Source organism: Rhodnius prolixus, unplaced genomic scaffold (assembly GCF_049639745.1).
Source record: "Rhodnius prolixus isolate KJV_2025 unplaced genomic scaffold, Rpr scaffold_3, whole genome shotgun sequence".
In the NCBI taxonomy this organism is placed as follows: domain Eukaryota; kingdom Metazoa; phylum Arthropoda; class Insecta; order Hemiptera; family Reduviidae; genus Rhodnius; species Rhodnius prolixus.
The window spans coordinates 12,263,933-12,291,523 of NW_027411603.1; the positions used below are offsets into that span (position 1 = coordinate 12,263,933).

The 27,591-nt window shown below is 34.0% G+C and overlaps 1 protein-coding gene across 4 annotated transcripts in view; it reads right to left on the bottom strand.

Annotated features, from left to right (window-relative positions):
- LOC141453810 (uncharacterized) overlaps window positions 1–27,591 on the bottom strand; it is a 90,451-nt gene that overhangs the window by 48,271 nt on the left and 14,589 nt on the right. For 3 of the 4 annotated variants that reach the window (XR_012458192.1, XR_012458191.1, XM_074127448.1), the window contains exons 2-3: window positions 25,639–25,781; window positions 9,566–10,277 (exon numbers count right to left, since the gene is read on the bottom strand). Coding sequence is in view for 1 of the 4 variants with exons in the window: in XM_074127448.1 (XP_073983549.1) it covers window positions 9,566–9,881 (316 nt within the window). In the remaining 3 variants the exon portion in view is untranslated. The remainder of the gene's footprint in view (window positions 1–9,565; window positions 10,278–25,638; window positions 25,782–27,591) is intronic. The other variant, XR_012458193.1, reaches the window with a different exon arrangement.

Genomic DNA, 27,591 nt, shown 5'->3' on the forward strand with positions numbered 1-27,591 from the left:
ATTTTCTAACACTTTTAGATAAGAGCGGTTATGTGGGACAGAAATTCTGAGAATGGAAATCAGAATTCTCTGGAAAATGCTGAGGAAACTATCCTGTAAGTAGATGGAAATCCAACACAGCTTTAGAGTGTTCAAGTAAAAGCATGCTCTGTCCCCAATTAATTCACTCGATATTATTGATGGTATCCGTAAAAATGTAAGGGATTGACTTAAACCTAAAGCTTCTCCCAAGTCTACACTGTTTACCTACAACTATAAATGCTTTATAACTGTTGGTACACTGCTAATGGCCGCTCGGTCCCACTAGAAAGAAAAGTGATAAAAAAAAAAACTTTCCATGAATCCATTATCAGCTTTAAAGAAAATAGAAGAATAGTTAAGCCGGAACTCTATGACTAAGAGGTAAATAAAGAGATCGCTGTTCGCTGCTTTAGTTTGATCAGTCCGGTAAAATTTTAACAAATTTATTATATAACTAAAATAAACTTAAATCACTCTATCGTTTGAATTTCAATTTGTGATCTGATACATTTCTTTTCTGAATGGAATAAAAAAAAGCATGCAATGAAAAATGAGTTTCTAGAAGGAAGAGGAAAAAACTGATGATACATTCTGAAAAGCAGTGGAGAAAGGGTGCTGGAGAGCGGAAGTTATTGACGTTTTTGCCAGTCTCGGCTTGCACACTTAAGACACGAGTTTCCTCTTTCAACCTTCACGTACAGCTAAAATTTCCCGGTAAATACTACAATGAAATTTCTTAATACCACCATTATTATTATTTATTTATTTTATCAATGATTGTGGCTGACAAGACAACATTCATTGATGTTACACTCCCCTCAATAAAAAACATTTGTATCATTTTATGAGGCAGTTTTTAGAAGATTAATTTGTATTGGATATATCAATGAAATCATTTACTATTTGATGTGATTCAAAATTCCAACACAAATTTAATGAATGAACTTTCATAGCTTTCATTTAACAGTGATTGAACAGGACTTAAAATTTGGCCGAATTAAAAACTTTGAAGTTTTCTACTAGAAAAAAATACGATGTTCTAAAAATTATTTATTTTTCAACTGCTAAAATAAACTTTGTCAATAACTCAGAAGACTTTTTCTTACTCAAGACTAATTTTACTTGAAACTTACAATTTTTATTAAAAAGCTATTGTTGGGTTGAATATGATTCAAATTCGCTAGTAATAGCGCCAACTATAGTGTACAGCTTCCCTAGAACCCACTAAAATCAAAGTCTTCTTTTAAAGAACCCACAACCAAAGGTATCGGGTACACCCAGTGGGGGATTTGAAAAGCGAAACAGAAAATAGGAAATGTAATTTTACAAAAATGATTCTGAGATCTTCTCAATAATGTGGCCCAATTATTTGAAACAATTTCCTAAGATTTCGCCAATTTTGAAACAACTGAAACAATTAATTGGAAATGCAACTTTACAGAACTGATGGGTGATTTATTTTCTTTAGAAACTGATTTTAGTTAAACATATAGAAGATCTGAAGGTAACAGTCAGCTTAAAATAGTCTAAACTCATTGAGGATTTTTGTACAGGCCATCTCACAGCTTATCTTTTAGTTTATCACTCTTCTGCTGACAATATCCTCCATGCAATTATAATGCCAGGGCGTCCTGATTTCTTTCCCTCAAGTAATGAGAGCAATTAACTAAAAGAAAAAGGGAGTTTAATCGCTGGAAAAGTTTCTGCCCTCGAAAGGAATACTGCGCAAGCGCTAGCTTTTAAATAAAGAAAAACTAAAAATTGAGGAAATTTTGTCTTTTAGTTAAAAGTTTTTGAAAGTTTTTCCACTATTCTGTAGTTTCAGTTTTTCCGCATATTGTCTCGCTGTTGCCAACAATCTGCAGAGCTATCTTTGATTTCCTGATAGCGGATTTCTTGATCCCGGAGGTGATCCTTTCAGGAGTTTTCGACCACAGCTCTTAATCCATTTTAGTACAGGGCCATCCCGCTAAAGGGTTCACTTCTTTCTTGTCAGCAATTCCTGTGAATCCTTTTTCTTCCCTCACTTTATTCATTTGTACTTTACATAGCCTTGATATTGTCGTCCACATTCCATAATCCATTTCTGCAGACAACAACGTGCACTTCTGGCGCTCTGAATCCATACATCCCTGTGAACTACAGTTACGATTGTTTTTTACAAAAGAAAATGCTTGGAGGATTTTTTGTCTGCTACACCGCAAACACACCATTCACCACCTCTCTTCCGGTGAGCTAGCCTACTTCGCAGTCTTCTAGGGTGAGTGGTTAGACAATGGTAAATGATTTCTCCGAATGGTAATTCCGTGCGCCAACAACTGAGCTAAGAGATGGATTGCTTATTCACTAAGGACTTTTTCATCAGCTACCTGTCTTCATCAGCTAACTTGTTTTAGATTTTCTTTTCTCTTGGGCTTGTTGCAGCCACTGTAGGTTATGGACAGTCTTGTCTATAATGCTGTTCGATGGCCGGACGTGACTGTAAAAACTCTGGGCGCCAATGGCCAAAGAGTTGATGATTCAAATTACTAATAGCGCCAACTATAGTGTACAGCTTCCTTAGAACCCACTAAAATCAAAGTCACTAATGTAGATAAAATAATAAAACCAAAAAATGGCAGTAAGAGAAAATTATTTGAGGTTTCATATTAGTTGGTTCTTTTATATTTTCTAAGGCAGAACTACAGATAACAGTAACATCAAACATGAAGTCACTCTACAAACAAATGAAAAAATAAATAACGGATAAAGGAGAAAAACCATAGAACCATAGGATACGGAGAGAAAGTAAGTTAAACTAAAACATCCCCCAAATAGAGTTTACACATGACCGACCTATCATACAAACAAGAAGAAAGAGCCAGGGTACTATTTGCCTAGGACGGGTTTTTAAAGATAGAGCTCTCTGAAGGACACGTGACCCTCATAGGTTTGAGAATAAATATCATTAATAGGGCTACAGCCAGCAAGCAAGAGCATGAGGGTGCTACAAAAAAAAAAAAAGGAAAGCGGGTGAAACATCTCCCTTTTAAGTGAACAATATAACGGAAACAGAAGCCTGCAGGAGGTACAGCTATATTACCGTGTAATGTGGCAACCAGGAGGGCATGTTACGTTGTGGCCTGTGAAGGGAGAGAAACAACGTGCTAGTACGTGTTCAGAAGTGGCATAGTTCGTCAAACAGGGCATTTCTTTTTCTTTTTTTTTAGGGTCACACCTGAAGTTCAATGCAAACATAAAAATTATAATGTAATAAAAGCACTTTTGTGTTTTTTTTAAAAAAACGCTAAATATGCAAAAACACAAACACAAAAAATGACTAGGGAATGATGTGGTTGTGTGTAATGAGTGCATGTATTTAAGAGAGAGTGTTGGTAATTTATTCCCTTCGGAACAAAAAAGAATAAATAATACTTCAAAATAAACACATTGTTCCACACAAAATAACAATAAATTAAAATCACTTTTTATTATGAAAATGCATAAAATAAAAGATAAGTAAAAATAAAACCAACTCTATTTTCTATAGCAAAAAAATTAAATGAAAATACAAATTGACCTTAGGGCAAAGCACTTTGGATCTAACAATTTACATTTACAGTCCAAATTGTGTTGGATTAAAATGAAGAAAACTATTGGTATTTCGATGACTTGGTGAGGATCTTTGACCTAGAAAATTGATTTAGCAAAGCGGTACTTTCTGTTTACAGATTTCGATCAAACCTTCGCGTTACTCATTCAATAAACTCTTGATAGTTTCAATAGATAGTTTCAGAAGTTTGAAGAAAATGTGCTCCATAGAAACATGAGATGAACTGGAGTAAGAGCAATTCGTGAGATTTTTCTACACAGAGTTCTTTTTTTTTCTTTTAATCATGAAGATTAAAACTGTTTAAAACCACCTACAGACTCCGATCATATGATCTTTTCAAAAGGCCAGCTGTTCGTGTGAACAGTAGGGCGAGAGGATTTGGTTATTGATTTCAAACATAAAGATGAGTTTTCACCTGCTTACTTACACAGACACACACAAAACTCGTAGCATCAATTTGTACACACTAACGGCTATGTCGCCAGCAGCCTTTTGCCTCACCTCCTCACCTTGCCCTGGAGAATGTTTAAGACAATTTTCAGTTTAAGATTTATTAGCAAGGCACGCTTGACCGGAAATTAAACCTGGTACTGGCTCTGGTGCTCCGGATGGTTATATTGATTACCGCCAGGAAGCACACACAAATCCTCTCTCACAAAACTTGGGAGAACATACTTGGCCCCCATTTGTACTAACCTCTCCTCATGGTGGATCTCTATATATATATACATACACACACACAAGTCCAGCTTCACAAGAAACATACACTTATATATTGTCTTTAATATATTCTGAGAATATATTATAATTCCCAATCTTTAATGTATTTCAAAAAGTATTGAAGCAATATTTTATAGTTCTCATTTTTGTAACCAGTTCAATATTTAGTTCAACTTCATGGCACTTTGTCCGGAAAGTTAGTTTGAAAAAAGAACTTTTTCGTAGATTTAATCATCTATGAGAACTGAATATACGCTTATGTATAAAACCAGTTGCCGACAGCAATCGATAATGTGCAATGAAAATGAAAAACGAAAAACCAACTAGCTGGACAAAAACCTGGATTTCGACTTTTAATCAGGAGAGGCCAAAAATTCGAGCAAACATATTAATAATGAGATGAATAATAAAATAATAGCGTGGCGAGGTAGTTTCCTAGGTTTATCTAAATAAAGCTACACAATTTTAACTTTTTGTCCTTAAGAATTAGTGCAGAATTCGGTGGAAAGCTGTGCTTTAGTAAATGGGGCTAAAAATTCAGTAGACTAAACCAGAATGACATTCGTGTAATGCGTGTAAAGTATAATAACTAAATTTATAAATAAAAAGAAAATGGAAGGCTGTTTAGAAAACTTAAAAACACCAGAGAACTGGTAACGAAAAGAAAGTCTTTTTCGTCTAGATGATCGGATAGTCGATGAACCCTAACAGTTTTGTGGGCATTGCCAAAATGCCTTGATTTAGGGCATCAAATGATGGATGTACAATAAGTATCAGGAATTGTGGGTGAAACCCAAGACCATATGCAAGCTAAGCTAATTCAAATTCTTTCAAAGTTAAAAACCATAAAAATGGTTCTAGATTGACTACACTGTTTTTTCTTTCAAACTGACTTCTTGAATACCATAATTCAAAAAGAGATTAGCTCAACGTAGGAATGTTGGATCTCCACGCGCAGATTTTGGATTCGTAATTAGCTGTTTACAGTTTATCTTTCTAGAAGTGTCTTACAGCCCACAATGCGGCACTAGATAATGTTAGCTGTAACAAGAGGCCGAAAGTGCATTGAAAAAAGCTCTGTGTGCCAATGTCTTCAGATGTTAAAGCGCCTTAAGCTACACAAAATACATATATACAAAAATAATCAACAAAATTTAATATTACAATAATCTTCGATACAAACTAACCGAAATTAGAAACCACTTATTTTTAAATTTCACAGCAAGAAAAATGAAAAAAAGGAAACGTGCCAAAAACCAAAGTAAGAAGTGTAAACCAAATATGTGAATAATGGAGACAAAAAAATAAATTATAAATATCTCAAACTCTCAGACACATTAATGTTGAGTTGGCATTTCCCTAACATATACCAGACCAACAGACGCATTCAATTCACATAGCCCACATAATGTCTATAACGAATAGTCTATAACATAAACAAACAATCGTTCGAACACTTAAATAAAATGTTTGGAAATATACAACAAGCATCAAATGCATCTATGTATATAAAAATTTGTACTCACATTGTAAGAATGTATCTCTTAGTAACAATACATTCGTACAGAGAGAGTGAATCTTATGAAATAAATCTAATTTGAAGTTCAACCGCAGCCCAAAATTCACATCCAATTTTCCGAATATGATCACTTTATTTTAAAGTTTTTCGTTTTTAATCTACTATTAACACTATTAAAAGACAGAAATGCGATATGGAGCTTAAATTATTCTAATAAAGTTCAAAATAACCGTTTGGAATTCTCTTGAGTACAAAATATAGTTTTTCCCTCTATTGGTCTTGGTGTGTTTGAGTCTGTTAGTTCAAGTAGTAAAACCAAAAGTAAACTCCTAATTTTTATTTTCAGGAAGGGCTTAACTACCAGTTAGGTAGCGTGGACGGTGGCGGAAGCTCATACTTAACTGTTATTACTTCTAACAAAAAGTAGCTACACGCGAAATTCAAAATGAGAAATCTCCCCCATTTGTTGTCAAACAACAACACTCGCCTCAAATTAAGTTGCAAGTATTTACATTTATCGAATTCGATAAAAACATCTACCAGAAGGGCCTTTTTACAGAATCCATTTTCCCTTTTATGAGAATTTCCTTAAAAAAGTCTCTATTATCGATCTTATTTAAACTTGATATACTAATTCCATATAAGAACGTAACCCTTACAACATTTATTTTGAATCGATTTCCTACGGATATTTCATATTAAAGGCACTTGAGTGGTAGGGAAAAATGACAATAAAGTAACTATGAATACCGAATTTGAGAAAGCATTTTAAAATAGAGGAAGATATGTATTTGTATACCCGAAGTCTATTTTTTACATTTTGCTTAATTTCCCTAGCAATCGACAAAGGATTCCCTTTAAACCTGGGATTAACGAATGCTAAGATCAGTTCTTTGGTTTAAATCTTCTAGTGGTTGCATTGGAGAGGCGAGGTTACTCTTCTGTCAACACTATACTTCTATTATAGTTTACTAATATCTAGTTTACTAGTTAGTTTTGGTCGATCGCTGTCAATATAAAGCGGATCTCTAAGCCCAAAAGCATGATTTATAGAATCCAATGGCCATGGCTTATGTAGTGTCATAGCCTTCGAGTGAGGGGAGCCGCATCCTAAACATTGTTGCCCAATTTATTCATTTGCACGTTGAAGATTCGTTATCATTGTTGGAGACACGTCAAATTATGAACTTTTGAGGGTATGAGGCAGACTGTCGCGAACGTCCTATTGAAGATAAGATAACGAAATAAAATTTGATAAACTTTTTTTTTACAGAGGCTACTTTACAATTAATAAAAATTAAATCATGTTGGTCTAATCCCTATTTGCGATTCTCGTATATTAGTTCACTAAACTCAAGTATGAGTGCGTTAAGTATCAAGATTACAAATTTAAAAAAAATCGATCTTATGCTATACTGAAGTTGGCAATCTCTGATTTAGATATCAATTATTTAATCTATCTTTATGTTATTAAATAAATAATTAGGCTAAAATAATAATTGGAATTTCATCAAAAAAGTTTAAACTACACAAATGGAAATTGTATTTTAACAGAACTATGTTTGTGAGTTCTAACTCAGTAATATTATAATTCAATGTTAGGGTGAGCGTGGCCAAGAAGAGAGAACACAGATGCTGTGAACACACTAGTTCAACGTAAGTGTTTGTGCGAAAAGGGCTTTTAGTTTCTCACAGAATGAGATTGGTGAGTGTGAGTGTGGCTGTAATTGAGGAATTCTAAAGAGCAACTGGGAGCCAGTCTAGTCTACTTCTTACAGCGTGCCAGTGTGGGTGTGTGTGTGTGTTTGTGAGAGTAATGTTAATAAACAGAATTACAAAACGTTAAGCACAGAAAGCTTAATTAAAAGAGAAATGTGCACGAATACACTAGATTTAAGAGAACAACTATTTTGCTTGTGTTTGAGTCATGCTTGCTGTTTAATAGTATGCGTGTTTATATTGTATTATATAATATTCTCTCATTCAATTATTATAATTTCTGTTATATAAATATAATATTAAATGATAAAAGTGCTTAAAGTAACTCAACAATAGATTATGTACCTAGCGAATGGAAAACGAATAACTATTTTTGCTAAATTTTCTTCCACCGCACTAGAGATTATGTATATATATATTTTTTTAGCAGAACTTAAATTTTGAGTTCCTACTTCCATGGATCTTTTGACGTTCTCAACTTACGAACAATAAAAAAGAAGTTAAACCATTTTATTCACGACTTTTATTTCCAAATACAATTATTTTCCAGGAATTTTTCTTTTTAGTGGTAAGCTTAGTGGAAGTATAATTTTTCTCAGCTTTAGCGAGCCTATTCAATAATATTAAACTTAAAATAATGCTTAATTAAAAACATAAACTAAAAATTTCAAGTTTTAAAATCAAATCTTTTAGTTTCTACTTCTGATAATCACAAAATGAATGGGTTAATATCAGGGTTTAATTTCTGATATTTACTAGTATTTTTTTTGAAATTATGTTTAACCCGCATATTTTACACATCATGACGTATCCTAAAATAAAAGAATTAAGTTTGTTCTGAGCATGAAAAAACAATTAAAACCCTGTGCATGAAAAGTAAAAATTTTGTAATACTTCCACTTCCGGACTAAAAATTTTGGGTTTTAAATTGTAAAAAAATTAGCATTTATTTATATTTTTAAAGACTAGTTTAAACTTTTCAACTAAAAACTATAGTGATTTTCTTTTGCAATTTTTTGTAAACTAGCACCGATGTTTCCTTTTCAAATTTTATGCACTATTCAAGCAATTAAATGCCTTTACACGTATATATTTAAAAGCGTTTTCCTCTGGTTAAGTTTTCCGAGTTTTTTTTGGAGAGATTTGTGGAAAATGTTAAGAGCTTTTCTATAAACGGTCACTTTAGTAATAATGTATGGTTTCCACCACAGTATAATAATTAAAGAGGACATCAAATGATAGATTTCCGATAGTGAAGAAAAGCGATGAGAAAATTTATTTTAATGGGTTCTGTGACGTAAGGCTTCCTTCAGCGATATAATTATAGTGATCATGTCAATTGAAATTAAGATCTTTTGAATAAAATTTCCTAGTTTTTTATTTATCTAGGAATGGAGCAGAGATTATAGTGGACAAAACTCTCTATTCTTCTTTCTCACTCTCTTATCTATCACATAACTTGAACGTATATATAGTATATTTTATATACATGTATATAAAACAGTTTATATATAGAAGATAAAATCCACTATCTCCTATTTGCTTTTGATATGAGTCACAGAGTAACCATATTTTATATTTAACGGTTTTTCAAAGTTATAATTCATCCGACTGTTAACTTTACTAATATTCTCTAAAATTGGCTTTAAATTCTCTTCTCATTACGCTGATCATAATAAATTACTATAATAATAGTAAATTTGAAAAAAGTGGAAAAAAGATACACGAGAATGATGTGCGATTTGTGTGAAGTTAATTGCACCATGAATTCCATATGCAACAAAAATGTGCAGCAAAGTTTAGGTTATATCGAGTTGAGTCGAGACTAAATGGCGGGTTTAAATATGACGTACTACTAGGAAGGGGAAGAAAAGTTGAAATCAGTGTTGCCAATATATCATGGAAGAAGGAAAACTAATAAAGAGTAACATTGTAACTTGAACATAAATGTATAGATATATATATATATATCTGTATGTATATAAAAAATTTACCTTCCATTTTTCCTCTTTCTCTAGCAGCTAGAGAAAGGAAAAGTGAACTAAGGGCAGCCTGCTGGACTGTAGAGGGTAGAGAAGTGCGGCGAGATGTTGCTGCTGCTGCTGGTATTACTCGGCGATGTAACCACGAGAAATGTACGGCCAGACAGCGAGAGGGGCCCAAACTCACAGATGTAGTGGATTTGCGGCGCATGCGTTTCACAGGCTCCAATATGGACCCCATGGTATTGACAACGTCTATAGCCCGTCCCAGTGATCTTGTACTAACCCCTCTCTTTTGAAATGTGTGTGCGCGCGTGTGTGACGTCATCGCTTCGCATGAGGATATTCCCCTTTCTCTTTGGGGTTGGAGGCGGGGGGGAGGGGTCACCCTTCAGTCCAAGAACCTCTCTTTTCTCTCTCTCTCTCTCTCTCTTGGAAGGCAGACTCCTCTTACTCTCACCCGTTGTTTCAACTTTGACAGCATCACCCTCTTCCACTCCTAAATGGAACAGACGATAAGAGATTTCACACATTTGCACATATTATTGTATAAACCATTTCAATAGTAACATATCGTTTTAGTAATTCATTCATATTAAAAAGTTCAATAAAAACCTCGCATAAAATCCGGTGAGATCACTTGTTCGACTTTCTCGAGGTTCAGCTCATAAATATTCTTCAAACTCCGAGCATTTGAGTCCACATTCAATTCTGGTCAACAGTTCTAAAAAAAAAAAAAAAAATGAAAATTAAACCCATAAATCAAGGTTCATAAAATGTGTGTATGAAGTTTACAGAAAAGCATAGAAGCCATTTTAGAGAAAGCAATAAAAAAAAAAAGAGTAAAGTAATGCCTAATCTTCGGGCGAGCTTCAAGTCTAAATTAGGTGTCGTGGACGGAGGCGAATAGGCAAACATACTTTACTATAAATTCCCTTATATTAACTATTAAATAAAATACAAGGCCTAGACCAGGAGTCCAACCCACTAACCAGCAATATCTTAGCTTTGCGGGTCTAGCCTATAACCGCCTAACATACTTTACTATAAATTCCCTTATATTAACTATTAAATAAAATACAAGGCCTAGACCAGGAGTCCAACCCACTAACCAGCAATACATCTTAGCTTTGCGGGTCTAGCCTATAACCGCCTAACATACTTCACTATAAATTCCTCATATTAACTATTAAATAAAATACAAGGCCTAGACCAGGAGTCCAACCCACTAACCAGCAATACATCTTAGCTTTGCGGGTCTAGCCTATAACCGCCTAACATACTTCACTATAAATTACTCAGAATTAACTATTAAATAAAATCCAAGGGCTAGACCAGGAGTCCAACCCACTAACCAGCAATACATCTTAGCTTTGCGGGTCTAGCCTATAACCGCCTAACATACTTCACTATAAATTCCTCATATTAACTATTAAATAAAATACAAGGCCTAGACCAGGAGTCCAACCCACTAACTAGCAATACATCTTAGCTTTGCGGGTCTAGTCTATAACCGTTCGGCTATCGTAGACAAACATCATTTAGTCAAAATTGTTAGTCTGAAGAAAAATGATAAATTAATTATCTTGGAGAGTGTCCTCACTAGATTTTACAAATTGTTCATGGGATTTTCCATTCACTGAGCTTTTCAGATTTATCAATTTAATTCAAATACATTATTTAACTTTGATATACTTATATTCACTATTAATACACTGAATACCTACTTATTTACTGCCGCGTCAGGTAAAATTTTGCGAATATGGGATTTAGGCGTAATTTTTCTTGTTTCTTCTACCAATAATAATTAAATAAACAAATTGGACAATTATCGCTTTTGAGGATATTGTGCTCTTAGATAGCATTCAGTACAACTTTTTAAAACTTTTTTAATAAATATTGTGATCAAGTTAAATGCGGGAATATCTGTTATGATAGTTAACAACAGAGTGATTTAAAAAAAAAATGGTCCATTTGTAAGACTCTTTATCTAAACAAAATATCTTTAAAAAAAAACAAATCTCCAAAAGCTGAAACTTTACATTTTGATTTGGTCTCTTTAGAAGAACCTAGCTGCTGCTGTAATAATGGCAATCAAAATCTCTTGATTGGATGAATCCCACAACAGAATGGATTTGGCAATTTGACTTCATCAAATTCCTCTAAACTACATCAGTAGACCTAAAACTTTCATTTGAACAATTGGGATGGTGCTACAGAGAAAATTAAATACGTTTTAAAATAAGGACACAGTATTCTTGAAATTAAGGACCTCTTAGGTCCTTAAAAATTTCTTAACAAAAAAACTTGTTCCGAAAAAATACTTCAGGGTAACTGTAAATATTAGAGCAATATTGTCACACATCTATATGTAAATATAAACTTTGATAATTACTAGTTAACCATTTTCCGACTAATGCTCTTTTAAGCAAAACACCATTGATACTCTGTCCTGCATCACTAAACTCCTCCCTCTTTATTACGGTTCATTTTGAAAGAAATAAGTACCAGATAAAAGAATAAGATTCTAAAATAACCGGACGTAATGTATAATATGCTAATAATCCCCTGGAATATATACACTTTCTTGCGCAATATCCGGGGCTAAGGGAATATGGGCTTATTTTTTTGTATAAGTAGCACAATGGGAACACATAAAAAACTCTACTTCCTTTCATTATTAACACCGGAAGACGCGTTACTTTCTCTCACTTGATTAAATTTTCTTGTAACACAAATAGACAGTTAACTACAATATTATTCATTTACGACAATAAAATTAACACTGTTGCAGGAAGTATGACGTTACAGTTTCCTAGAATCCAACTAATAACCACACTCTCTTTTGATTAAAATGATACGCCTAATACAAGTCATGCTGATGTTCAAATAAAACCTTTTTAGTGACTGCCACGTAAATTACTGAAAATATGAAAAAGCGATTTTTGTCAGTTGCACTTCCGATTGTCTGATACTCTTAGCACCAGGTAACAATGTCTGGGAACATACTCGTAAGATCTATGCTCCATTATAATAAAGATGCATCCTTAATCGATCTTTTAAATGAAAAGTTTTGAGACGTAGTTATGACCCAGAACTTACAAACGGAGTACATTGTCTTAGGGAACAAAGGTAAATTACATCAGACATGTAAGGAAGAGACCCTAAGATGACTGCCATAAAAGGCTAGGTTGTGCTGAGTGAAAAAAGAGTCACTGGAAAGACCATTAAAGTACATCCAGGCGATGAAAGATCCAAATGGATGACCTAGGTTGCGATGGCAACAAGAGTTGGAGTCAAATTTGCTGAAGATTGAAAGAAAAAAAAAGAAAATCATGTCCAGGTATATGGGTGGGAGTTTCTGCTAAAAGGGGGGCGAGACCTTGCCATAGCTGTTCATAGACCTAAAGGAAAAAGAATAAGAACAGGAATTAGATTAAATTTGGATAAGGAGTGGGGCTGAGTGAAACGTAGAGAAGTAATTTATCCACGTGAACTGTAAGATCTTTTGTGGTGCCAATAAGTGTCAAAAGTTTGTTCTTTGAATAGTTCTCTTCGCCTGAAAGATGTACGAGTATTATGTCTTAAGTTAGTTAAATGAGTGAACAAGAATTTTAGCCTGTATGGGTGCTAAATGCTTGTAGCCATCAAGCAGGCCTAATTGTTAATGTGAGTAAATCTAATAGCAAATAGCAAAATCTCTTACAATAACAAGAGAAAGCAAAAACGTTTTCTCCTAACCTTGTTTAAAGAACATGTCTTCGCCATTTGTTGAAACGTTTTCCAAAATGAGTCCTAAAAAAACTAATAGTTATGCACGGCTTTGCACAAATTAATGTTTCTTGAAAACTGTACATTAATAACATAAATCACATAATAAAGGAGCTTTTCAAAATCTGAACTAAACACACCACAAACTGTAATACATATTTCCCGCTAAACATGTACGATTACATACACCCCCCACTCCTGCACTTTAGACACATTACTCTCTTTAATTCCCGCCTTTACAGTCAGGCAATATCTCCCCTCTCTGCTATATGTTGGCCATATTCCGTTTCTCCCACTTTTAATGGCCTGGTCTTCGCGGGTGTATTTAATTTCATTTGCTTCACACATTCAAAAATGAAAAAGAGATAACATTTTACTAAACTGTATTCAAATTCTGATCTCTTGTGTTCATAAAACTCTTAAATATAGGGAATTATGGCACTCCACAACGTTTCTATTAACATAGTTAATACTGTACATTTTTAACAAGTTTAAATATAAAAATTAATGCTCTCCAAGAAGAAATCAATAATCATCTAAACATAATAAAGAAAATTATTATTTATAAACACCTCGGCGTAAGGATGACAATAATACGAAGTGATTAGATGTTCAATAATAAGGGATACGCAAAAAATAAAGAACAAAGGACCCTTTTTCTTATGATTATATCACTAAACTGATAAGTTTTTAAACGAGGGTTAATAAACGAGGGGGTGTAGTAGTCCTTAGAGCCACTTTCCAGAAAATGGTGAAAAATAGAGAAAAAAAAAAATCGCTCCTGTAAACTCGCAGTTCGTGCTGATCCCAGATCGAGTGAAGAGCTGCAGTAATTCATCATCCTTTGCAAATCTTACAACAAAACTTGAAATTTATAGTTTATATTCTAGATTTTTAGCAAATTCAGTGGGAGAAAGATAATTAATGTCTTCTGCCATTAAATCTGGCTTATTTCATGTCCTTACTTTATTGGATTTTCTCAAAAATTTTTGAATCATAAAATTTTCAGCTAAACAGGTCAAAAAAAAAGAAAAAGTAAGCGGAAGAATCAGATAAAAGTTGCTACTGAATCTGTTGAATAAATGGTGAGCGTAAGGCAGTTTGCTGGGCAGATATACAAATCCTAAGAGATCTGCCAGTGATACAGACAGCCTCCTGTACAGGTGGTGTTCATAAATAAAATATATAAGGAAGCAGTCTTATGAATATCATTTTTCTCACCTTTACGGTGCTCCCATTGGCTCTTTCTCTTTAAAATGTAATTCAAACGAATATATACCTATATATATATATATGAGGCAGAGAGATCCTAAATAGCTAACAATTAGCGAGCTGATTGAGCAGAACTGGCTGAATGTTTAACGAACTGGAAAATCATTCTAATATTTTGGAACTAAATCTGTTGGATAACAGCCAATAGGGTAACAAACGTTGGTTGAACGCAAAACAGTACTAATTTCAGCAATATTAGTTAATAAAATTCATTCTTCAATATTTTATTAACCAAAATAATTTATATTTCGTATTCAGATAGTTACTCGATTATTTAGTAGAATTTATTTTACCATAGCTACTCAATTTATATAAAACAAAAAGTATTTACTGCGTAAATTTAATTAGTTCAAAGTAATTAAAATTAATTGAAGCAATAAAATTGAATTTAATAGTTCTATCGAATTAAATCGTTCTGCTTACACCACTCATTCGTACGAAATTACACAGATTATCCATTCTAAATAATCCGATATTTAATCAGGACAAAAATATATTAATTCAAACTCTAAATGAAGAAATACATAAATTTAGATTTTTTATTTGAAGTTTTTGGCAGTTATAAAGTATCTAGAGTTGCAAATAGTGGGAATTTAGATGAGTTATGTATGGTCAGCTAAACTCAAAACCGAACGAGACCAAGGGGCTGGAGCTGGTATTTCGTTCATGTGCTACCTTAAGATTAAGAAAAAGTACTTAAATCCAAATTTAAGAAAACGAAAGTGAAACGTGTGTATGCTCACAGATATTCCAAGTGTTTAAATATTCTACGCTTAGTAGAATTAAGCTCAAAGATATTATTCGCCAAACTAAAGAAGTGACAAATGGCTAGTAAATTTACTAAATTGTTCGCCTTAAGTATTGCGTTGGCGTCAGACTTTCAAATAATTTAGTTAAGAAATCTTTTTACGGAAATTAATTTGATGAGATTCCGAAGGAGTCTATCAATTAATTTAAAACTGTCATCCAACAAAAAGAGGGGACAAGTTGTAAAGAGCACTGTCTTATAATTAGCCAGAGGTCTCCAAACATCCTTTAGGATAATCGCGTAATCTCCCACCTTCTAACATTTATACTAACGTTAAACTCCATCTAAAAGCAAAAGAAATCTAATGAAAAACAGTGTAACAGTTCTCCTCTCTCGGATCAGAAGTGTAAGGCACAAAACGCTGATGTCTTTTTTAGAAATGAAATTGTGGGGTGGCAATAATCATTTCGACTTAATGCATCTTTTTCCGCCTTCTAATGTGATTTATTATTTGGGAATTTTTAAAACGTAACCAATGAACAAGCCGTATTGATCGGCTTCTTCAGCATCCCAAATTTTTATGCATAAATGTTTGATTCATTTAAAGTTTCTAGGTTTATATCTTTGCTATTAGGTTGCCCAAATGTAAAAATTTGTGCCGAATTCTTGATTGCAGTTTGTAAGGAAATCATCGAAAACCTAAATATGAATTCTGTAAAAGCACACTCCCGATTATCCGATGTTCCATTAATCTGAACAATTCTCGGTATCGTAAGATTACGGGATCTGTACACATTCATTGGAACACACTGAAAGTTATTTAAATTAAAGAATTAATGGAAGGAGTATGACGGCGCAATGAGTTGATGTTCTGATGTTACAAGATTTGAACAACGGAAGACCTAAGTCTCTTTGTTATAACAGCCACGTTTCTTTCCAGGCAGAAAACCTAGAAAAAGTGCTGCTGCTTGCTTGTGGAGTGATAAGGCGATTAAAAATAAGTTAGAATATCTTTATCACTCAGAATGCTCTTAAGACTTTGAACGAGCAGTGTTGGAGCTTAAAAGTAGAGGGAGGATATGAATTAACGGCCTTTCCTTTGAGAAACCTGGGTATGCCGGTTTAGGACCCAATGAAAAAGCAGACAAACAGACTAGACTAGGATCCTCGAGCCCATTTTGTGTTCCTGAGAAAATTTATGGCCAAGGCGCAATTTCACGCGCCAGGAAGTTAAGAATTGGAGGAACTTTAAGGTTTACGCAAGTATGTCGTCTCTAGGATAAGAGGTTTACAAAATGGGTTTGTCTGGGAGATATGACGTTTGATCTCATTCTAAGTGCGATGAATTATTAGGCTGAGGTACTCACAATCATCCGCCATCATCTACAGAAGGTAAGAAGGATGATCAATGTTGAGCACTGGTTATGAAGAAGTTGAATAAGCATTGTGATAGTCATTTACTTTCAGCGAACCTGTTTCGCCAAACCTAGGTTTTGATGGTCTCAAAACTCTTTTAAAGGAAGCTTAGGAGATTGGGAGATCAGTGATATTTTACGGTATTATAAGCAGATCAGAAGGTTACTCCTGGAGGAGCGCCGTTAGGGTTTTTGGAGAAAGGCGGAGGAGGGATACGCCCCAATCTTTAGACCCATGCACTGACATTCCACTAATGATTACGAATTAGTTTTGAAACCATTTCCAAAGTGAATAATTCATTTTTGGGCAATGTGGGTTATGGTGGGCTAATCTCTCTAACAAAGTATCATTTCTGAATAATTTATTTTATGAATTTTTCCACCCATTAAACCCACTTGATATTTGTACATTCCACTCAAATCTTTCGGAAAATCATTTACAAGTTCCTTTATTTTCGTTTGACGCCTGACTTCAAGCGGTTCTAGGGGAAGTAATATTCGCACGTCAAGATGGCCTCTAAAGTTCTAATTTCGTTATAGTATAGCTTTCCAACTCTGTATAATATTTACGACAATATCCTTTTCATAAAATAAAGATCTCCTACAATTATGATAACTGCTTAAAGGCAAAGAAGTCAGCGGTTTCTCACGAGGTACTATTTCTTATTAGGATTCTTTCCAGAGATTCTCTTGTCAGGAAATTCTTAGAAAAACTCTGGATCATCTTGAAAAGCTAAAGGATGTCTGTAAAATGTATATAAATAGAAAATACACACAAACACTGGGTTAGTTGGAAAGTTGTTGTAAAAAATCTAATTAATTTTTTCCTATTTAAATCAACTAATCTCAAAGTATTTTTCTACCTTAATTCTCCTATTTAACACCTTAATTAGGAAAACATCAAAAGAATGTTTTCCCACTATATTTTATAAGTGGCCAACAAAATTCTAAACTACTTTGAAATAATATTTTATTCAAAGGTTTTTTTAGAAATTTCATTTTGGTATCTTATGGGTTTACATTTTCTTTAATAGAATAAAAGAAAAATTGTGCTATAAAAAGAAAAACTTATTCAAGATTTTTAATTTGTTTTAATCTCCTTCTTTGGGATGAGAGAATTCAAAAGAAAATAAGAAAAGGGAGCTGACGATTTTTTGGAAGGGTTCTTCCTCTTACACTAAGAGGATGTGTCGCAATCGTGCTCATGTTTGATATTCAATTTTTTCGGGAATACCACTTTTTTTTCGGTACCTCACTTCGTAGTAGTGTACAGCAATTGATCTATATTTTGTGCCTGGACAGCGTGCAACAGAAAGTTTACAACTTGTCAAAATTCTCAGCACAAAGCTGATGATCGAAACAATGAGTTGAAAGATAGAAACTAGCTAGATTTCTTCAAGCATTTAAAATCTTAGCAAGCTTAGAGAGAGACAAAATGCTCTCGACATCATCCAGCTGTGCCTTTTGTGTACAAATTCGCACTAACCGTTTGTTTGTAAAATAGTCTCAGTTTACATGTTTCTAAATTTTGAGGTTAAGCCCTCATTTATCGTTTGGAGGACTGGAAGAGACTAGAGGCCATACAATTAATGCTATTTTTTTACCAAGACGTATTACTAAGGTCATCAGTAGAGGACTACAAGTTAGCAAAAAGATCTGACCTCTTTCAGACAGCGCTGATCAAACCGCATTTTCTCTTGTTAAAACCTCAGTTTGCCAGTTGGGTAAGGTATGAGCCCTTCATTTAATAAAAGTTCAACAAGTATTCTACATTTATAAAAGTAGACGCGAAGTGAGAGAGTAAGTTGTAGGTATTGAGTACTTAGATAATTTTGTAAAATACGACCAGCCTCTTTTTGAAAGAAGAGTTTAAAATCTATCCTTTTCTTTATAGTGAAAATTAATTTCACTTTGGTGTTAGCCGAAAGGAAAGCTCAGGTAGCGGCTGAGTGAGAAGTGGAAGATGAAGTGGAGGTCGACGTCTTGGAGGGTCTTTAACAGGTTGTAGGAAACTTGGCCAGAACTGCCAGCTACGGTAATACAAGTAGCAACATTCTCTGAAAGTTTTCTGTTCGACCAGAAAGAGTTTTCTACACCCTTTCTTTTCGCCTTGTCCCTTTTTACGAACAATATCCTTTTGTATGGACAGTTAGGAAGCTATTCCTCTACTAACTGCAAACTCATTGTTCCAAATATTTCACCTTTCCCTTATTTATTTATATTTATTAATCTTTCTCTTTTTATTACACTTTGTTCCTCTCTTTTCTTTTCCACCATCTTCTTAGGAGAAATTAATGCAATGCGAGCTCTTTGAGTGCAAAAAAACTGGTTACCACAAATTCCCCTAATCGTCTAGTATTACAAACAAAGGTCATCGAGTATGGTGAGAGACAGAAACAATGTGGGAATCAAATTCTTTACACCAAACTGAAGAACCAAACTCTTTTAATGGATGAAGATCCGAAATGGGTCAGAATATATGAAAGAAGGTGAGCAACAGCTACAAATAATTTTATCAAAATAAGCACCCCCAAAAAACACAAATAATCCACTAGAAACAAATCGATTTATGCCATCATAATTCATGGATCTTCCGGAATGTATCCTTGTGTATTCCGTCCTTACAATGTTCCATGAAAGAGGATGCAGTTTTTAGATCAATCAATACTCCTCCGTAAAAAAGAAGCTTATATCTAAAATCTGAAACAAACTATTTCTAAGTTTTATCCTCCCCAAATAATCTAGACTTCTTTGTTTTTCACTTGCAAAACTATGTCACAACATGGGCGACCCTACTAACTGAAAATAAACGAAAAATTCTCTTGGGAAATGGCAAGTTTTTTTATTTAAAAAGATTTTTTTTTACAAAACATTTTTACGAGGGAAAAACAAACATAGAATGTAAATATAGAATACAGAGAGAAAAAAAAAATGGCGGGGGAAAGCATGATACTTCATAATAAATAAATTTAACCCTAGGGGTCATAAATTTGGGAAGTTGAAGTAAGCAGAGCATCATGGTGCGCCAGGGGGGGATGTTGTATGTGGGAAAATGAAGCGCAGAGCGTGTGGGCAGAGCTCGTCCGTCCGGGTAGTGAGTGTGATACTCTAGTACAAGCATACGCCGTCCAGAGTACGCCCTTGGATGGTTTTCCTTTCGCTACATTATCAAACTAACAGGCTCTTGAAAATGACCAATACTCAACACTTAAACAATAAACAGGTTTACAACTTCCTGAAAAAAGCAAAATCATGAACATAATACCCAATACCTTACGCATAAACAGTTTAATTAAATTTCAGGAACCCTCAAAGTTGCCCAGTTCTGTCTTGAATCATTTGCCGTTCGCGACAGGGCTATGATTTATGAAAGGGTAATGTTTGTATATCCTCGGGCGTCAAATTTTAGAGTCCAAATTTAATTATTTCCTCCCGTAAGAGATGGTATTTCTAAGTTAAGGTTTGTGTGTAAATCGCAGAGGACAAATTTCAATGGTTTAGGCACCAACAAGAGCAAACAATTAGCTTTTGGATAAGATCGATGAACGGGAAGTGTCACAGTTTAATAGATTAGGCTATCTTTAAACTTGGTATACTAATTGCTCTATGGTGTACCATCATTGGAAGTGGACTGTAAGATGCTCCTAGGAACAGAAAATTTAAGAGGAAAAAGCTAGATTCGAACCAGCGATCTACCGCGTAGAGAGCCAGTTTTTTAACCACTACCCTAATCCTCCACTAATTGAGAATTAAATAGGTATCGACTCTGCAGAAAAATTTAAGGAAATTAGACACAACTGTGCGCATTTTGGGAATAAGGAAGTTTGTTTAGATCTATGCAGATTTTTTGTTTTGTAAAGTAACTTTATTTACAGTGCAATGTACAATTCTCGTACTTCGTAATTTGCAGTATTATGATCAACTACCGAGGCCATTTAGTGACCATAATCAAAATAGGGGCCAAAATCGCTATCATCATTTTTCTTTTTTTTTAAAAAAAAGGTTGATTTTAAGGGATGCTTAAAGAATGTTCAGCTGCGATAATATTATTGGAGTCCCTGATCTGTGCGTGACTCCAGAGTATACTGGGGTTCTTATCCCCCCATCTTCCCAATCCATCCCCAAAACAACCTAAGAACCCTGCCCGCCCTAAGAATGAACTCCCTGCTTCCAATATTGTGATATCCCCTTAGCACCATTCTCTACAAACCATTCTTTGGAGAGATCACCTCTTTTGCATAAATTAAATCCCTGTATTGGGCACACTCTCCTGAATACTAGCCCACTGTTTCCCCAACATACTCATCACAATTTTTGCACCTCTCTAGCATGCCCTGTCCTCACACACTTTCAAAAACTCTTGATTACTCCTACGAGTAATGGAGTATATGGAGAAAGAGAATCTTCTCCTATCCTTTGTTTCTACAATTTCTCTTTATGAACAACTGTCACAAATCTTCTAACTTTTGAACTCTAATATCTACAAAATTTGATATGATTTGATAAAACTTGTAGATTAAGGAAAAGTTTGTCACAAATAATCTTGCGAATGGCAGCAAACAGAATGTTGTAATCAGCATCGCACATCAGACTTCGTCTAATATTTCGAAAAATAAATGTCAATATAATTAAATCATCTCTCTTATTAATTATGTCAATTTAAGTACAATAGATTGATGTTTCTGAATAAATAAGCAGCATAGAATTTTAATTTGCTATTTATATAAAAGACTTTTTAAAAGTAATTAATGAATTAAAGAGTTTTGCTCCGCTATCAAGGGAATGCTGCTGCTGTTTCCTCCTTCAGTTTAAAACCCTAAAATTTAATTATTATTACTTTGCCAGAAGAATGTTTCCGCTCTAAATACAGTTTACACTAATTTAGTTTTTCCGTTATCTTTTTTTTTTTGTGACGGATATTAAAATTTCCGGTTAAAGAAAAGTTACTTAGAATCTATTGATTCAGTAGATTCCAATTTTTTTGGTTGGAAATTTTATTGCGGAGATCTGCTATTTTAGCCAATAGAATTGTTAAGCCTCCGTTTGAAAGAATTTTATTGCGGAGATCTGCTATTTTAGCCAATAGAATTGTTAAGCCTCCGTTTGAAAGAATTTTATTGCGGAGATCTGCTATTTTAGCCAATAGAATTGTTAAGCCTCCGTTTGAAAGAATTTTATTGCGGAGATCTGCTATTTTAGCCAATAGAATTGTTAAGCCTCCGTTTGAAAGAATTTTATTGCGGAGATCTGCTATTTTAGCCAATAGAATTGTTAAGCCTCCGTTTGAAAGAATTTTATTGCGGAGATCTGCTATTTTAGCCAATAGAATTGTTAAGCCTCCGTTTGAAAGAATTTTATTGCGGAGATCTGCTATTTTAGCCAATAGAATTGTTAAGCCTCCGTTTGAAAGAATTTTATTGCGGAGATCTGCTATTTTAGCCAATAGAATTGTTAAGCCTCCGTTTGAAAGAATTTTATTGCGGAGATCTGCTATTTTAGCCAATAGAATTGTTAAGCCTCCGTTTGAAAGTTACAATTTAAAAATCTAAATTTAAACCAAAGAAAAAATTAAAGATAATGGCCATGGAAGTTTCAATTTACAATTGTGTAAACATTTTGGGAACTTTTAAAACGAACATGAAGATCAATAATGAAGTTACAGAATATAAGATATGAAAATAATTAATAATTTTGGTCCAAGATGCACCCGATTTTTGCTAGGACATAGTTTCTAATCAGACTCAAGGATTTAATCGCTATACAAAGAATAAAATTAAAAACTAACAAAGAAGGAAGTTTTATCAATTTAAGTACGCTCATAGTTGATTGGTACTTAACACCTACAAATATGTGGATGTAGTATCCTCAGTGAATAGGTAAATATTGAATCCAAACGAATCAAAAGATTTCTCTATGCCCATAAAGCCTTAAGAACTCTTGGGTCCTCTTGGAAATTGTATTTCCACACTTTTCTGTAAGTTTTTCTTGAAGGAGATTCACTTGATTGCTACCTTTTCCCCGTACACATTTAGACCTTATTCGTGACCATTCGTCTCACACCCGATGAGAACAACATTGCCCTTTACCAGATAGGAATCATCCCTCCAAGGTTTAAATGGTGCCATGTTTTAATGCTGATGTTGCTTTAAAGGTTAATAAAGTTAGTCCTTATAGATCAGTAAATTTAGGAGAGAATTGAGTATCACAAAAAGTAAAACGAAAGCATAAAAAAGATAAAACTGAACAAGACTAATCAAGCTATTACTTATAAAGGCATGTCCTCCGATAATGGAAATGATGTCTATTAGTTAATGAACTTACTGTTTGCAAAATTAACTTTATCACATTAGTGCACATTAGACAATGTTTTGTTTAGCGACAAATATAAACACCAAACTTACACACATAATGGAAACCCAAAATCGGCCACATGTTAACATCCTGTTTGGTTAGCTAAATTGCTAAGCTATCATCCCCGTTTTTAGCGCTAAATATATTAACTATAGTTTCCACGGTTATGTACTAAATTGATTGATTATGCTAAGAGGGCTCTAACAGACTGGACACCTACCTACCTACCTCCTACGTTCTCTGTCGTCCCTGGAGATTTCATGGGACATAGTATCCAGAAACACTGGGCATAATAATCAGGAATTAGCCCCTTTGGAATATTTGTGGGGAGGGGGGAAATCGATTTGTTATCCTGGTCCAAGAAGTGTACTGAACAATGAACATAATTTTTGTAATTAATATTGTTTAAACAATAGTTGTACAATTTTCTGTTGAGAGTAAAGTAGTGCTTTTTTATTATGGGTGAATGATCTGAAAATTCTCATCTCTTGACATAAAATGGCAAATTGGTTCTTAACTTGTAAGAATTAAAAAAGACAAATATTTAACGATACGAGTGGTCAGTTTCATTCATGATTAAAATAATTCATTCTCTAACAGCATCAACTCAAATTTAAAAGGTCTACTTAATCAGAAGTAGTCAACTGTTTAGGCCAATGAGTAAGTACCTTTAAATTTTGTAGAAATAACTTTCAAAAGATTTTTTACAACAATTCTCAAGGTTTCTTTGAAAGATCATTTTAGTAAATTGTAATTAGTTTAGATGGAGTTTAGAATATGGTAGTGGGAAGAGAGGTAGTGTGAAATGATTGAGAGACAGCTCAGCAGATAATTGAAAGGAGAGAGCCATTAAAGAGAGAATTAAACTAATGTAAGCTACTAAATGAGAATACTATCTATATGGCACTGTATTATATTCCATACATTAACATTACCTAGCGTATTAAGATTAATAGTTAGTATAAATTGTGAGAAGTAATATTTGGTAGCGAGGCGTTAAAATATGAGCACTAACATAGTTGTGGCGATGTTGAAAATGTTGAATTCTAAAGATTCAAGCTGGAGATCATCTCGTAAAGTTGAAAATTCTAGACATCTAACGAAATTTTTGAATTAATCTACTGGGAATTGAATGAGAGTATCAATCTTTCTTCATTTTAATGTGGTTTCGAGTTGAGACGGAAACCGCTCTGATTGGCCTATTTAAATTATTAATTATTAAATTAAGATACCTTTAATGAGGCATAAAAAGCCCCAAGTGGTCCATATTGTACCCCCAGTGGAAGGGGTTTTTTCAGTGTGTGAATTTGTGTCGGTTAGTTGCAGAGTACCTAAGTTGGTAAATGTGGTCTCCATCTGTCTGTTGATGTGTGATGGTGAGCTACAGATTGACTAAGGATACGCTGAACTAATTTGAATGCGCAGAACAACCGTGAGTGGTCATAATGAAAGTGCTTTTTATGATGTTAAGTTGGGATATCGCAGGGCCGAGCTATCCCTAAAGAAGGGACTAATCCACTTCACATAAGGGTTAAACATACATGTGCAACATACAAATACACGTACAGAACATATTCGTTTTTAAAGGCCCACATTTTTGGGGAAAGATCAGCATCAAAACTTCATCACAATCTCAGACTTTCTTTTACAGCGACAAAAAAAAGAAAAGAATAAAAAGTTGAACGAACTTAGAAGCATTTCTTTGGTACGAATATTTTTATCCTAAGAAACAGAATGGATGTGTTTAAAAAGAAGTTAGTTTTTGTGATAGTTGTGTACAAGAAATGGAAATTTTTTTTACAATTGGGAGAGTTTTGCTGCTGATCTCAACAAGGAAGTCCTGGTTAACCACAAGAGCTTAACCTTTAGCAGCGTTAGCTAAAAACTTTAATAATTATTCCCTCTGGAAATGAAGATCCACAAAAATGTAATCACTGGATTAATAATCCCTTTTTGGAAGATATCCAATCGTGAGCAATTGATTGATCTTTTCCTGATATCTCTCTCTATCTCCAGACAGTAATTGTAATCTTTACCTCAATTTTCGTTATCTCTCTATTATCATCGTTATCAAAATAAGTATCTAATAAAAAAGTAGCAAGGATTGGTTAGCCCAGAATCTAAATAAAGAATCTTATTCTAGATGTATGTTAGCAATGCGCCTGCCCAGTTTGTACCCTTTTGACATTTAATAAGATCCCTTTAGTGGAGAACTATTCATTTCTGCAATGGACAGCCATCAAATTGGTTCTTCTCAAATTACTTCCATATTTTCCCGGTCCGGAAACCTAAGGACATCTCTGTCAGATTACAATTAGGAAATTTATCTGTTTTCCTTTGGTTGAATGCAATTCTAGTTGAATTTTTTGTATTTTTTTTAAGGTAAATGTTGAATTGCTCAAAAATAATTAGGTAAGCAGTTATGGGCCTAAAAACGTGTATTACTCGAGGTGAATTTAAAATCGAAAATCGGCAAGATGCCTAAATTCCTTTTACAAGAGCAAAACACCAACTTAATAAATTCTTACCTTTCCGGTATTCCGGCTAACAAGAATGTATCTTGTATGTCAGATCCATCCAATCTGATGGCGCAGCTGGACTGAGGATGTCAGAGGTCACTAGCTTCGAATGGAGTTTCTGTTAAAGTCATCTTTGAATAAAATTTTCTTCTCTGGAAAATGGGAAAAAGAGAGAATATATTAAAATAGAATTGTTTTTTTGGTACAAATGAAAATTAAAATTTTGGAAAAGTAGTGATGGCCTTGAAAATTTAATCACCTAATAAATTACAAATTTTGAGACCACAAACAAAAACTCCGCAGACTGACCACAGACTGACTCCTGCAGGCAGTCTGAAGAAGTCTGAAGTGTGAAAAATTTTGTAGAAGAATAGTCTGAAAGAAGGAGAGTTTTTCCCTTCAGAGATTCTGTATCCCTCCAGTCTCGAAAGCTGTGTCGAGCTGATTCTTTGGACTTTTGGTTTTTTTTTTCCTTACTTTTATGCGGTTTTCTTGAGAATCGTGAGTGAATCGCTAAAACTCGCGACGTTCTAATAATGTTCACATGCGCACAGGCCTTGATTTGTAACTACTTTTAAAGAACATGGAAGAATTAGAGAAGAAGCTGTAAAGTCTCACCTATTTCAACAATTTAATTTTATTGCATTGAAACCACTAGAAAAATGAAACCAACTTCTTAGTTCAAACTCTAACTTTCAAGAACAGATTTTCTTCCCTAATCTTCTTCTTCCTCTTGATCTGGGCCTCCTCAACAATCCAATCCATCATCGCTCATCCCTGACTCCTGCCTTTGCCTTCCAACTTCTCACTGCCATCCTCCATTGTAAAATAAGAACATGATGCATATGCTGAATGCAAACAAATATGTCATCATTCTTATTTTTCAATTGAAGTATCATTTTCTTTTTTACAAATGGAGACCCGAAAAAACAATACTGAAATATTTTCTAACTAAAACATTTTTTCCAGTTCAGGAAGCCCATCGAATATAAAATCCACTGAATACATACATATATATATTTTGGTTGAATTTGGTGATCCTAACCCTGTGTTTACCCTTGTCAGTACAACATTTGAGCGGATCTGCCATTGACCGCCCTCAGTATGGGTTAATATATTTACCTTAGCCCTTACCTTCACCACATTACTGGCAATCTTTCACTTCTTTTGTCAAGATCTCTTGTCTGCCCTTCTACAATTTATTAAAATTTATTAAAATTACTGTTATCATAGCTATCTTAGCCTATATCTCCATGTTTGTTATATTTTGAGCTGCAACATGTACTTCCTACTTAGAAGCGTCACTCCGTCTGATGCATTAGGCGAGTATTCCTTGTTGCTCTTTTTTAAAGCTTATTTTGCTCCCGTTAATTCGGAGACGTAAACTTTTTTTGCTTTCAATTCAGCTCCAGCGATGTCTCAGCGAAGGGCTCTTGTTTAACGAACGATTTAATAACGACAGCCGCACAGTAATGAACATGCTTTAACGCTCGTTTTAGAGCACTACTCAAATTGGAAGTATTTTGTCTGTATACTACTCAGAACTTCTTCAGATAAGGTTTTCAGCAGCTTAAGAAAATGTGATTTTTTTACGAAAATGGTGTGATAAGTTTCACAACAACTTTAGAAATCAAAAAATTGCTTTAGTATGAATCTGCATATAACCTACATATCAGGTGTGATAATCTAATGATAATGAAAATGTTGAAAAATTACAAATTTTGAGACCACAAACAAAAACTCCGATATCAATGTTATGTAGGTACTCATGACCAACTTTTATGAAAAGATTATTTCAGTAAAAATCGAAATGTGTGAGTGAGTAAGTAAGAGAAAGATAGAGGAAACAGATTTGCAACACTAGATTTAGATGGAATTGAATGATGAGACGAGGAAAAACAAAAACAAAGCAAAACAAAAAAAATGTTCTCGTAGACATATTTTTCCGATATATGGTCGGCA